This window comes from Salvelinus sp. IW2-2015, linkage group LG20, assembly GCF_002910315.2.
Source record: "Salvelinus sp. IW2-2015 linkage group LG20, ASM291031v2, whole genome shotgun sequence".
NCBI lineage: Eukaryota > Metazoa > Chordata > Actinopteri > Salmoniformes > Salmonidae > Salvelinus > Salvelinus sp. IW2-2015.
In genome coordinates this window covers 15,776,374-15,790,062 of record NC_036860.1, presented here as the reverse complement: position 1 = coordinate 15,790,062, position 13,689 = coordinate 15,776,374, and the positions used below count along the sequence as shown (strand labels likewise).

The following is a 13,689-nucleotide window of genomic DNA, read 5'->3' as shown; positions in this document are numbered from 1 at the left end:
GGTGATGGCTGGAGCCCCATGTTGTGGTTGGCGGATGGTTTGGAAAGAGGCCAGCAGGCAGGAACGGGCAGTCCCAGCAGTGCTGAGTGACATGCTTGGTGGGGCTCCAGAGACCTAGAAGTACAGGGAAAACAACAAAGGAGTATGATTTGTGTTTAGAACGTATGAACATAAAAACAGAAGTGCACAAGTTTTGAGATGGTGAACACCACAGCTCATGTGGCAAAAAGAGACATGAGAGCATCAATTCTGCTCAGTCAGTCTGCTCTGTCGGTGATCAGCGACTTGAGAAGAATTTATGCTCTCAAACATCGCTGTGACGAAGAAGTCTGACCTGCGTTCCAAGACAAATAGCCTGTTGAGCTGGTCCCTGCCAGGGCTGTCTGCTCTACCCTGCACCAGACTCCCTGCCTGGGCCCCGAAGGCCCCCATCATCTCCCTGTCATCCAGCCGTCTGGTCCTGTGCACATCAGCCAACCACACATACTTTGGTCTCCCCACATTGGGACCCCGGGGGTCGTCACCCTGGTCCTCAGCTCGGCCCTTGTCCACCTTCACCATGCCCCTGGTAGACTCACCCCTCAGCCACCCGAAGGATGTGCTGGTGSCAGAGCATCTTGAGCTCATTGGGGACCTGCCAATCAGGACCTGAGGGGAGGAGGAGGAAGAGCAACCAGAAGAGGAGGAAGAGACGGGAGAGGCCAAGGGACCGTTGATGGGGAGGAAGACAAACCTCAGGGGGTCCCTGGGAGAAACACTGGACAGAGACAAAGATGGCTGCCAGGAGTCTGTAGCTGGTATGTTCTTCTCTAGGGAGGAGCAACCACTCTCCGCCCGAGACTTGGGTCCGGAATATAGAAGGAATTGTTGGGCATCTGGGGAGGGAGTTCCAAAGAGAGGGAACGGGAGAAGAGGAAGGAAAGGGTTAATCTGCAATACAGATAAGTCAATGGGAATAACCAGTAAATTGTAGGTAGATTTGTGCATAAAGTGGGCCACCAACAGGAACGTGCGTGTGTGTGTGTGTGTGTGTGTGTGTGTGTGTGTGTGTGTGTGTGTGTGTGTGTGTGTGTGTGTATAAACGCTGGTTTCACTCAGTCAGGAATAATCTGGCCCGAGCTGGGGCTTTGTGGCAACTCCAGTGCCTTCAGAAAGTATTCACACCCCTTGACTTTTTCCACATTTTGTTGTGTTACAGCCTTAATTTAAAATAGATTAAAATCATATTTTTTGTCATTGCTCCTTGTGGCGGGCCGGCGCCTGCAAGCTAACTTCGGTTGTCAGTTGGACGGTGTTTCCTCCAACACATTGGTGCAGCTGGCTTTCGGGTTAAACAAGCAGTGTGTCAAGAAGCAGTGCGGCTTGGCGGGTCATGTTTCGGGGGATGCATGGCTCTTGACCTTTGCCTCTCCCGAGTCCATTGTGGAGTTGCAGCGATGAGACAAGATCGTAATTACCAATCGGATATCATGAAATTGGGAAGAAAAAGGAAGTAAAAATATAACAAACAATAATAAATAATATATATACAGTACCAGTCAAAAGTTTGGACAGATGGGTTTTTCTTTGTTTTTACAATGTTCTACATTGTAGAATAATAGTGAAGACATCAAACTATGAAATAACACATATGGAATCATGTAGTAACCAAAAAAGTGTTATAAAATATATTTGAGATTCTTCAAAGTAGCCACCCTTTGCCTTGATGACAGCTTTGCACACTCTCTGCATTCTCTCAACCAGGTTCACTTGGAATGCTTTTCCAACAGTCTTGAAGGAGTTCCCACGTATGCTGAGCACTTTTTGGCTGCATTTCCTTTACTCTGCGGTACAGCTCATCCCAAACAATCGCAATTGGGTTGAGGTCGGGTGATTGTGTAGGCCAGTCATCTGATGCAGCACTCCGTCACTCTCCTTCTTGGTCAAATAGCCCTTATACATCAAATAGCCCTTACACAAATGATAGTCTCACTAAGCGCAAACCAGATGGGATGGCATATCGCTGAAGAATGCTGTGGTAGTCATGCTGGTTTGGACTCATTTGGACTCATCAGGCCAAAAGACAGATTTCCACCGGTCTACTGTCCATTGCTCATGTCTCTTGGCTCAATCTAGTCTCCTCTTCTTATTGGTGTCCTTTAGTAGTGTTTTCTTTGCAGCAATTCGACCATGAAGACGTGATTCATGCAGTCTTCTCTGAACAGTTCATGTTTGAGATGTGTGTATTACTTGAACTCCGTGAAGCATTTATTTGGGCTGCAATCTGAGGTGCAGCTAACTCTAATGAACTTATCCTCTGCAGCAGAGGTAACTTTGCGTCTTCCTTTCCTGTGGCGGTCCTCATGAGAGCCAGTTTCATCATAGCCCTGATGGTTTTTGTGACTACACTTGAAGAAACATTCAAAATTCATGAAATGTTATGTATTGACTGACCTTCATGTCTTAAAGTAATGATGGACTGTCGTTTCGCTTTGCTTATTTGAGCTGTTCTTGCCATAATATGGACTTGGTATTTTACCAAATAGGGCTATCTTCTGTATACCACCCCTACCTTGTCACAACACAACAACACAAACGCATTAAGAAGGAAAGAAATTCCACAAATGAACTTTTAACAAGTCATACAGTGCCTTGCAAAAGTATTCATCCCCTTTGGAGTTTTTCCTATTTTGTTGCATTACAACCTGTAATTTACATGGATTTTTATTTGGATTTCATGTAATGGACACACAGTCCAGATTGGTGAAGTGAAATGAAAATAATTACTTATTTCAAAAAAAATAAAAAAATAAAAYAATAAACGGAAAAGTGGTGTGAATATGTATTCACCTCTTTGCTATGAAGCTCCTAAATAAGATCTGGTGCAACCAATTACCTTCAGAAGTCACATAATTAGATAAAGTCCACCTGTGTGCAATCTAAGTGTCACATGATCTGTCACATAATCTCAGTATATATACACCTGTTCTGAAAGGTCCCAGTCTGCAACAACACTAAGCAATGGGCACCACCAAGCAAGCAGCACCATGAAGACCAAGAAGCTCTCCAAACTAGTCAGGGACAAAGTTGTGGAGAAGTAAAGATCAGGGTTGGGTTAAGAAAAATATCTGAAACTTTAAACATCCCAAGGATCCCACCGTTAGATCCATTATTATTAAAAAATTGAAAGAATATGGCACCACAACAAACCTGCCAAAAGAGGGCCGCCCAGCAAAACTCAAGGACCAGGCAAGGAGGGCATTAATCAGAGAGGAAACAAAGAGACCAAAGATAACCCTGAAGGTGCTGCAAAGCTCTACAGCGGAGATTGGAGTATCTGTCCATAGGACCACTTTAAGCCATACACTCCACAGAGCTGGGCTTTAGAGTTGCCATTGCTTAAAGAAAAAAAATAAGAAAACACATTTGGCGTTCGCCAAAAGGCATGTGGGAGACTCCCCAAACATATGGAAGAAGGTACTCTGGCTTTCTGGCCATCAAGGAAAACGCTAACCAAACACCTCTCATCCCCCCGAAAACACCATCCCCACAGTGAAGCATGGTGGTGGCAGCATCATGCTGTGGGGATGTTTTTCATCGGCAGGGACTGGGAAACTGGCCAAAACTAAAGGAATGATAGATGGTGCTAAATACAGGGAAATTCTTGAGGGAAACCTCTTTCAGTTTTCCAGAGATTTGAGACTGGGACGGAGGTTCACCTTCCAGCAGGACAATGACCCTAGCATACTGCTAAAGCAACACTCGAGTGGTTTAAGGGGAAACATTTAAATGTCTTGGAATGGCCTAGTCAAAGCCCAGACCTCAATCCAATTGAGAATCTGTGGTATGACTTAGAGATTGCTGTACACCGGCAGAACCAACTTGAAGGAGCTGGAGCAGTTTTGCCTTGAATAATAGTCAAAAATCCAAGTGGCTAGATGTGCCAAACTTATAGAGACATACCCCAAGAGACTTATAGCTGTAATTGCTGCAAAAGGTGGCTCTACAAAGTATTGACTTTGGGGGGGGGTGAATACTTATGCACGCTCAAGTTTTCAGTTTTTTTGTCTTATTTCTTGTTTGTTTCACAGGAAAAAATATTTAGCATTTTCGAGGTGGTAGGCATATTGTGTAAATCAAATGATAGAAGAAAAAATCTATTTTAATTCCAGGTTGTAAGACAACAAAATAGAAAAAATTCCAAAGGGGGTGAAAACTTTCGCAAGCCACTGTACCTGTTAATTGAAATACATTCCAGGTGACTACCTCATGAAGCTGGTTGAGAGAATGCCAAGAGTGTACAAAGTTGTTTAACCCTTTTTTGGTTACTACATGATTCCATGTGTTATTTCATAGTTTTGATGTCTTCACAAATATTCTACACTGTAGAAAATAGTAAAAATAAAGAAAAACCCTTGAGTGAGTAGGTGTGTCAACTTTTGACTGGCACAGTATATATATATCTAATTTGTATGAATTAATTAAAAATGAAAAGCTGAGATGTTTTGAGTCAATAAGTAGAGTAGAGTAGAGTGGCCAAAAGTTTTGAGAATGACACAAATATTAATTTTCACAAAGTTTGCTGCTTCAGTGTCTTTAGATATTTTTGTCAGATGTTACTTTGGAATAATGAAGTATAATTACAAGCATTTCATACGCGTCAAGGGCTTTTATTGACAATTACATGAACTTGATGCAAAGAGTCAATATTTGCAGTGTTGACCCTTCTTTTTCAAGACCTCTGCAATCCGCCCTGGCATGCTGTCAATTAACTTCTGGGCCACATCCTGACTGATGGCAGCCCATTCTTGCATAATCAATGCTTGGAGTTTGTCAGAATTTGTGGGTTTTTGTTTGTCCACCCACCTCTTGAGGATTGATCACATGTTCTCAATGGAATTAAGGTCTGGGGAGTTTCCTGGCCATGGACCCAAAATATCGATGTTTTGTTCCCAGAACCACTTATTTTTGCCTTATGGTAAAGTGCTCCATCATGCTGGAAAAGGCATTGTTCGTCACCAAACTGTTCCTGGATGGTTGGGAGAAGTTGCTCTCGGAGAATGTGTTGATACCATTCTTTATTCATGGCTGTGTTCTTAGGCAAAATTGTGAGTGAGCCCACTCCCTTGGCTGAGAAGCAACCTCACACATGAATGGTCTCAGGATGCTTTACTGTTGGCATGACACAGGACTGATGGTAGCGCTCACCTTGTCTTCTCCGGGCAAGCTTTTTTCCGGATGCCCCAAACAATCGGAAAGGGGATTCATCGGAGAAAATGACTTTACCCCAGTCCTCAGCAGTCCAATCTCTGTACCTTTTGCAGAATATCAGTCTGTCCCTGATGTTTTTCCTGGAGAGAAGTGGCTTCTTTGCTGCCCTTCTTGACACCAGTCCATCCTCCAAAAGTCTTTGCCTCACTGTGCGTGCAGATGCACTCACACCTGCCTGCTGCCATTCCTGAGCAAGCTCTGTACTGGTGGTGGCCCGATTCCGCAGCTGAATCAACTTTAGGAGATGGTCCTGGCGCTTGCTGGACTTTCTTGGGCGCCCTGAAGCCTTCTTCACAACAATTGAACCGCTCTCCTTGAAGTTCTTGATGATCTGATAAATGGTTGATTTAGGTGCAATCTTACTCGCAGCAATATCCTTGCCTGTGAACCCCTTTTTGTGCAAAGCAATGATGACGGCACATGTTTCCTTGCAGGTAACCATGATTGACAGAGGAAGAACAATGATTCCAAGCACCACCCTCCTTTTGAAGCTTCCAGTCTGTTATTCAAACTCAATCAGTATGACAGAGTGATCTCCAGCCTTGTCCTCGTCAACACTCACACCTGTGTTAACGAGAGAATCACTGGCATGATGTCAGCTGGTCCTTTTGTGGCAGGGCTTAAATGCAGTGGAAATGTTTTTTGGAGATTCAGTTCATTTGCATGGCAAAGAGGGACTTTGCAATTATTTGCAATTCATCTGATCACTCTTCATAACATTCTGGAGTATATGCAAATTGCCATCATACAAACTGAGGCAGCAGACTGTGAAAATGTATATTTGTGTCATTCTCTAAACTTTTGGCCACGACTGTAGAGTTTTAATTTATTAATCCCAATTTGGGAAATTGTTTTATCACAGCATGCATCAATGACTTACAATGACAGAACACACAACAATGACCAACATGATAAAAAAAAGAAAAAAGAAAAAATACACTAAGACAAAGGCACATACACCAACCGTAGTATCCCTATAAGAATAGTCTGATTCAAGTGCTGATTTTCTATCCTACTCTTCGGAAAACAGGCAACAACATTTTCCACTCATTAAAAAGCCTCATGGGTGTGGGTAAAAATGACCGTCTAAACCTCTCTTTGGAAAATCTGGGCAGGATGAATCTGATACAAAAGCTGTTCCATTAGAGTGCTGTGGATAGGGTGTGTGTCATTGTCCATGATCATGTGTGTTTTTACATGCAGCCTTTTTATGAACATGTCCTGCATTGATTCCAGGCTGCAACCAATTGTAGCACTGGCTTTGTTAACGATATTGTCAAGCTTGATTAAGTCTTCCTTAGCTAAATTCCCTTTCCAGCACACAATGGCATAGGTCACTACACTCTCCATGACACTGCTATAGAACATACAAAGCATTTTGTCACATACTGTACATTAAAAGATCTACTGCCTGGATTGGGCTTTTTGTAGATACTGTGAGAATTATCCTTCCAGTTCAGTTTGTTGTCCACTATTACACCCAAGTATTTATAAGAGACAACAGTGTCAATCTCTTCACAATTAATAGAAATCTACCACTAACTCCTTGGTCTTCTGTACATTCAGGTCCAAGTAATTGACCTCACACCAAGGACTCTGTAATATCCCTGTGATGAGCATCGTCTCCTCTCATGACACAGCTTACTATAGTCATCAGAGAATTTCTGTAAGTGGCTCAGTTCATTGTTGTGTGTGAAGTCATTTGTGTAAAGGGTATTCAACCCCTTTGTTATGGCAAGATTAAATACACTACATGACCAAAAGTTTGTGGACACCTGCTCGTCAAACATCTCATTCCAATATCATGGGCATTAATATGGAGTTGGTCCCCCCTTTGCTGCTATAACAGCCTCCACTCTTCTGGGAAGGCGTTCCACTAGATGTTGGAACATTGCTGCGGTGACTTGCTTCCATTCAGCCACAAGAGCATTAGTGAGGTCGGGCACTGATGTTGGGCGATTAGGCCAGGCTCGCAGTCGGCATTCCAATTCATCCCAAAGGTGTTCGATGGAGTTGAGGTCAGGGCTTTGTGCAGGCCAGTCAAGTTCTTCCACACTGATCTAGACAAACCATTTCTGTATGGACCTGGCTTTGTGCATGGGGGCATTGTCATGCTGAAACAGGAAAAGGCCTTCCCCAAACTGTTGCCACAAAGTTGGAAGCACAGAATGTCAATATATGATGTAAGATTTCCCTTCACTGGAACTAAAGGGCCTAGCCCGTATCATGAAAAACAGCCCCAGACCATTATTCCTCTCCCACCAAACTTTACAGTTGGCACTATGAATTCGGGCAGGTAGCATTCTCCTGGCATCCGCCAAATCCAGATCCGTCTGTCGGACTGCCAGATGGTGAAGGGTGATTCATCACTCCAGAGAACGTGTTTCCACTGCCTCAGAYTCTAATGGTAGCAAGCAATACACCACTCCAGCTCACTATTGGCATTGCGCATGGTGATCTTAGGCTTGTGTGCGGCTGCTCGGCCATGAAAACACATTTCATGAAGCTTCAGACGAACAGTTCTTGTGCTGATGTTCCTTGCAGGGGCAGTTTGGAACTCGGTAGTGTGTTGCAACCAGGCGAGGACAGACAATTTTTACGCGCTTCAGCACTCAGTGCTGTGAATTTCAAACACAGATTCAACCACAAAGACCAGGGAGGTTTTCCAATGCCTTGCAAAGAAGGACACCTATTGGTAGATGTATAGAAATTTAAAAAAGCAGACATTGAATATAACTTTGAGCATGGTGAAGATATTAATTACACTTTGGATGATGTATCAATAGACCCAGTCACTACGAAGATACAGGGGAATCTACAAAGTATTGACTCAGTTGTGTGAATACTTATGTAAATTAGATATTTCTGTATCACATTTTCCAAAATTGCTAGAATTCTTTATTAAAACATGTTTCACTTTGTCATTATGGGATATTGTGTGTAGATGGGTGAGAAAAAAAATAGATTTAATCCATTTGGAATTAAGGCTGCAATAACAAAATGTGGAAGGCACTGTAACTGCCTGGTGAAAATCTTATTTTTTAAAGTGTATATTCTGTTAACTCATACCCAATTAATGTTGTTGACTCGTTCTATACTTCTATGTGACCAAAGCATAAATTGGAGGGGAATAAACACAAAAAACCCGACCGTTTCAAAAATGCTTGATATTTCCTCATAGAGTATGATGTAATACTCCTCAGGAGGATGAGCCAATTGGCGGTCTAGAGGAGGAAGAGATGGCCAATCAGCACTCTACTTGCATGAATATTTTTATATTCACACTCACACCATTCCAACACAACGCAGATTTTTAACATAGGTCATGAACAGTCAAAATCAAAAATTATATTTGGATGAAACCAGATCAAAGTATGATGATCAAAGTATGAAAAATTACTTGCTTATACATTGATAAAGTTTGATCATTTAGTTATTAGTCCCCTCCCACATGTCAAACACTTATTTAGGAGGCGGGATTATTAAGGGGATACGGTAACCTAGTTTAAAAAGTACCCTCTTGTAACCAACATCGGAGAAGACTTGTTTGCAGAGGGATGTGGTTTATATAGCTCAAAAGTTACTATACTTGTGCCAAAATTTGAATGTAGGGTGTCAGCAAATATAATTCAAAGTTTACACTATCATCTATGGCACAGATATTTATGTCTCCCCTGTCATCTTTGTCTGGTGTTCCGGTCTTCAGCCAGCATGAAACAAAATGGGAGGAAGGGTCCTTCAAAACATGTCAACACATCCGTCAGTGTTGCTGTGAACCGCATAACAAGAGACATGCCAAACAGGAGATGTATTAAAAAAATGGACATCATTGATGCAATTTCAATACTGTTTGAGTTGCTTTGTGTATCACCAAATGTGCTTGCATAGACACTCTGAATTTCCACTGGCTTTGAGGAAAACCATTACTAAAGATTGAAAAAAGTAATGGGCCTAGACAGCTGCCTTGGGGAATTCRTCATTCTACCTGGATTATGTTGGAGAGGCTCCCATTAAAGAACCCCCTCTGTGTTCTGCTAGACAGGTAACTCTTTATCCAGAATATAGCAGGGTGTATAAAGTCATAACACATCAGTTTTGCCAGCAGCAGACTATGATCGATAATGACAAAAGCCGCACTGAAGTCTAACAAAACAGCCCCCACAATCTTTTTATCATCAATTTCTCTCAGCCAAACATCAGTCATTTGTGTAAGTGCTGTGCTTGTAGAATGTCCTTCTCTATAAGCATGCTGAAAGTTTGTCAATTTGTGTACTGTAAAATAGCATTGTATCTGGTCAAACAAAAAAACATTTTTTTTCTCCAAAAGTTTACTAAGGGTTAGTAACAGACTGATTGGTTGTCTATTTGAGCCAGTAAAGGGGGCTTTACTATTCTTAGGTAGCGGAATGACTTTTGCATCCCTTCAAGCCCGGGGGCACAAACATTCTAGAGACTTAAATTGAAAATATGACAAATAGGAGTGGCAATATCATTCGCTATTATCCTCAGTAATTTTCCATCCAAGTTGTCAGACCCTGGTGGCTTGTCATTGTTGATAGACAACAACAACAAAAATGCACCTCTTCCACACTAACTTTATGGAATTTAAAATTAGAATGCTTGTCTTTCATAATTTGGTCAAATATACTTGGATGTGTAATGTCAGCATTTGTTGCTGGCATGTCATGCCTAAATTTGCTAATCTTGCCGATTAAAAAAATCATWAAAGTAGTTGGAAATATCAGTTGGTTTTCTGATTAATGAGCCATCTGATTCAATGAATGATGGAGCTGAGTTTGCCTTTTTTACCAGAATTTCATTTAAGGTGTTCCAAAGCTTAGTAATTTTCTTAATGGGTGCATGCTTGTTAGCAACTAAAATGAGCAATTTCATAAATGTGTCAAGTGCAGTGTCTGTTTTCTCCTCATTACACACCACTGACCAACATATAGTCTTTACATCAATAACATAGGAATCACTACAAAACGTTTTGTATGACACTATATTATACACTATATTAGGCCCAGCCTTTGGAACTTTGGTTTTCCTAGATATGGCTACTATATTGTGATTACTACATCCGATGGATCTGGATACTGCCTTCAAGCTCATTTCTGCAGCATTAGTAAAGATGTGATCAATACTGATTGATGAGTTCATTCCTGTGCTGTTTGTAGCTACCCTGGTAGGTTGACTGATTACAGTTTGAAGCATTTTCTTGAGTCGGCAGCATAAAGGCGTGTCCCTTACATATGTTAGATGTAGTTTTTCTTTGTCGAAGCGAATGAGCTGGTATTGAGGCAAAAGAGTTGGGGCTGCCTTGGCAGGCGGACTAGTCAAATTGTTCTTTGTTATGTGTTTATATGTTTGTCTTATTTTGTCACCCCTTCTCCAGAGACCTTCAGGGCTGGCTGCCTTTTGGAGGGCCTATTTTGGTTATAGAGTAGCAGTCTTATGAATTCACGTGTGTGCTTTTGTATTCCAATTATCACAAAGTGTGTTATCATCTTTCAGTGTTTAATCTCCAGTGTGCCATTTTACAACAAGTGTGAATATACTTTATAAAAATGTACATAATGTTCTCCTAGAAGAGTTTTACATGCAAGGCTTGAGTCTTGGAAACTTGGTGTTATTTCTTGCCCTGCTGCTAATTCATTGTGTGTGCCCTCTAAGCTGTAGTTCCAGACAGTTAGTCTGTTCAAATTGTGGTGACCTATCTTATGAATTGTATGTATTGCCTCTTATCTGTAATAAATCTTTCCACTTTGGTTAACTCTGTCGATTTTTTGACATACCTGTGTATAACATGTCCCAAGAACATCCTCTCTTAACAAAAAGGTGGCATAGCACAGTTTACATAAAGTTAACACAATACCATAAAGTAACAAAAATCACCTCACACACAACTCTCTCACATAAAACAGATGCACAAACAAAAACACTCACAGCACTCCATTGCATAGAAAAACAAGTATGAACACACATTAAAGCCACAAAAACCATAAAAGTTTGTCATTATTTATATGATCAGAGTGGGCCACCAATAAAACAAACAATGGACCATGTGTTTGCTCTTACCGTCTCTGGAGATGGTTTGACTGAGCTGGTCGAGGGAAGCGCTGCCACTCATGGAGGGAGACAAAGAGCAGAGAGAGGAGGAGGTGCTGATGGATGGAGAACTGCGGCTGCTGGGGAGCGTTCTTCTCCCGCCTCCTATCCTCTGCTGTTGTTCCTCCCGGCACCGCCAAGACCGACCTGTCGGAGTCTTCTCCACCATGGCTTTGCAAGCACTGCCGCGTCGGCTAGTGCTACCGCTGACACTGTCGCTACTTTTGCTGCTAGCGCTTTTACTGATGCTACAGCTAGGGCAACTGCTGTAGCTACCATTAGCGCTTCCAGCACTGCCGCTAGTAGCACTGCTGTTACTTTTAATGCTAACAGTATTTTTCCTGCTGATGCCCGGCTGGTCAACTCCACTGGTCACAGCCACCCTAGCTGGCCCGGGTTCCTGGAAGGAAGAGTGAGAGAGAGAAAGAAAGAAATAAAGAGGTAAGAGAAGGAGAGAGAGAGATTGAAAGGCAGACAGAGATTGAGTCAGAGCGAGAGATAATGTGAGCCACTCAGAAACAGACAAATAAGAGGGAGAAAAGGACGAGGAATGATGAGGATGCAGAAGTACATTTCAATAAAATCTGTGGAGACTCCAACTGCTACCACTGGACCACCAATGTAAACTGTTTCCCATCTGCCTTGACCACATCCCTCGTCTCTTCCAATCACACACCTAATCCCCTATGTAGTCCAGTTAGCTCCTCCCCCTCATATAGTTTAATGTCCCATGGAGCAGCACCACATCCCCTGTGTGCGTCCCAAATGGCAACGTATGGACCCAGGTCAAAATTATTTCACTATATAGGGAATGGGGTGCCGTTTGGGACACGGCTGCTCCTCCGCCTCTCAATCCCATCAGCCTGGGAGGGGAGTGTCCTTTAATCCTGATCAGATCGCTGCAGCTAATTCTGTTAATGTGACCATCTGACTGGGCCTTTAATCACACTTCGTACCCAAAGCCGGCTGACCAAACAACGCTAAAAGTCCACTCCCACACAACACACACCAACAACACCAAAAAACAAACACAAACCACACACACACACACACAACACACACACAAACACACACACACACACACACACACACACACACACGAGCAAGTGTAAATCACATACTGTATAACACACACACAGTCTGACTAAAGCTTAATTACACTAGAGCACAGGATTGTCAGACAGACGTTCTAGGAAGACGGAATGCCATTGGGAGATGTGCAAATCTTGAGAGCTGCAACCTCACCAAGTACACACACACACACACACACACACACACACACACACACACAATAATCAATCAGTAGGGCCCATCTATCTGTGGCTGCACCATTTATAAAGCAGGGTGAAATCAATTGGCTCCAGCCTGCTGCCAGGAAAGTCCTGACTCTGCTACTGATGCAGTCATAAACAAACTCTTTAGTTCACTCCAAATGTTTTTCCAACCTTTTCAGACCTCAAGTAGTCTGTCAAGATGAGTCTACATCCCACAACATCCGGTGTGTAGTTTCAGCTATATACACAAGTTGTATTGTGTATATAGAATTCATCCCAGCATTGGACATACTGTACTAGACATCATCTCACCATGTTGTTGACAAAGCTATAGAGGTAGAACAATGAGGAAAAGAAGGCGGGTTTACAGTATCTGTGGTTGTGTTATGATGAGTCGAAAGACAGGGTCTACCTGGAATGTGGGTGTGTCCACTTTCCTCTTCTTCTTCTGTGTCAGTTTGTGGGTCTTGGGGTATACAACGAGGGCCTCCTGCCACCTGCTTGAGAAAAACACATAGTTAGAAACCTACACACACAAACAACACGGTATCAATTTAAATATATACACACAAAAAACACACACAAAACAGACAGCACACACAACCAGCTGCATACAACAAGCCGGAATGTTGAGCATGGCTGATCTCCAACTGTTTGTTTCTGTGTATAGGCTAGTGCGTTTTCAGAGTCTAACAGTTAATTATATATATTGTATAACAATGTGTAGTCAAGTTTATAGAGGTCAGCTTCAGTAGCTAACCAGTGGATTAGTCAGTAGCCTTTGGCAGGAGAGTAGTGTTGACTACCTTGGATTAAACTCTTGAGATCTAGATTGCTGACATAAACGCATAGGCTGTGTTTACACAGGCAGCACAATTCTGATCTTTTAAATTATTGGCATAAAAGCTGATCTGATTGGTAAAAAAAAAACTATTAGTGAATAAAAAGATCAGAATTGGGCTGCCAGTGTAAATGCAGATGTAGACTGGAGAGGAAACAGATAGACATTACTGTTTCATGTGTAATGTTTTCAAATGTATTATTGTATACTTGAGGT

At 42.3% G+C, this 13,689-nt stretch overlaps 1 protein-coding gene across 1 annotated transcript in view; it reads right to left on the bottom strand.

The window, feature by feature from the left end:
* Positions 1-13,126, bottom strand: part of LOC111982062 (early endosome antigen 1) — a 77,831-nt gene extending 64,705 nt beyond the window's left edge. Inside the window, exons 1-3 of the mRNA XM_070449227.1 lie at positions 13,045-13,126; positions 11,329-11,758; positions 734-875 (exon numbers count right to left, since the gene is read on the bottom strand). Coding sequence (XP_070305328.1) covers positions 734-875; positions 11,329-11,527 — 341 coding nt within the window. The 5' untranslated portion in view covers positions 11,528-11,758; positions 13,045-13,126. The remainder of the gene's footprint in view (positions 1-733; positions 876-11,328; positions 11,759-13,044) is intronic.
* Between the last annotated feature and the right edge of the window lie 563 nt (positions 13,127-13,689).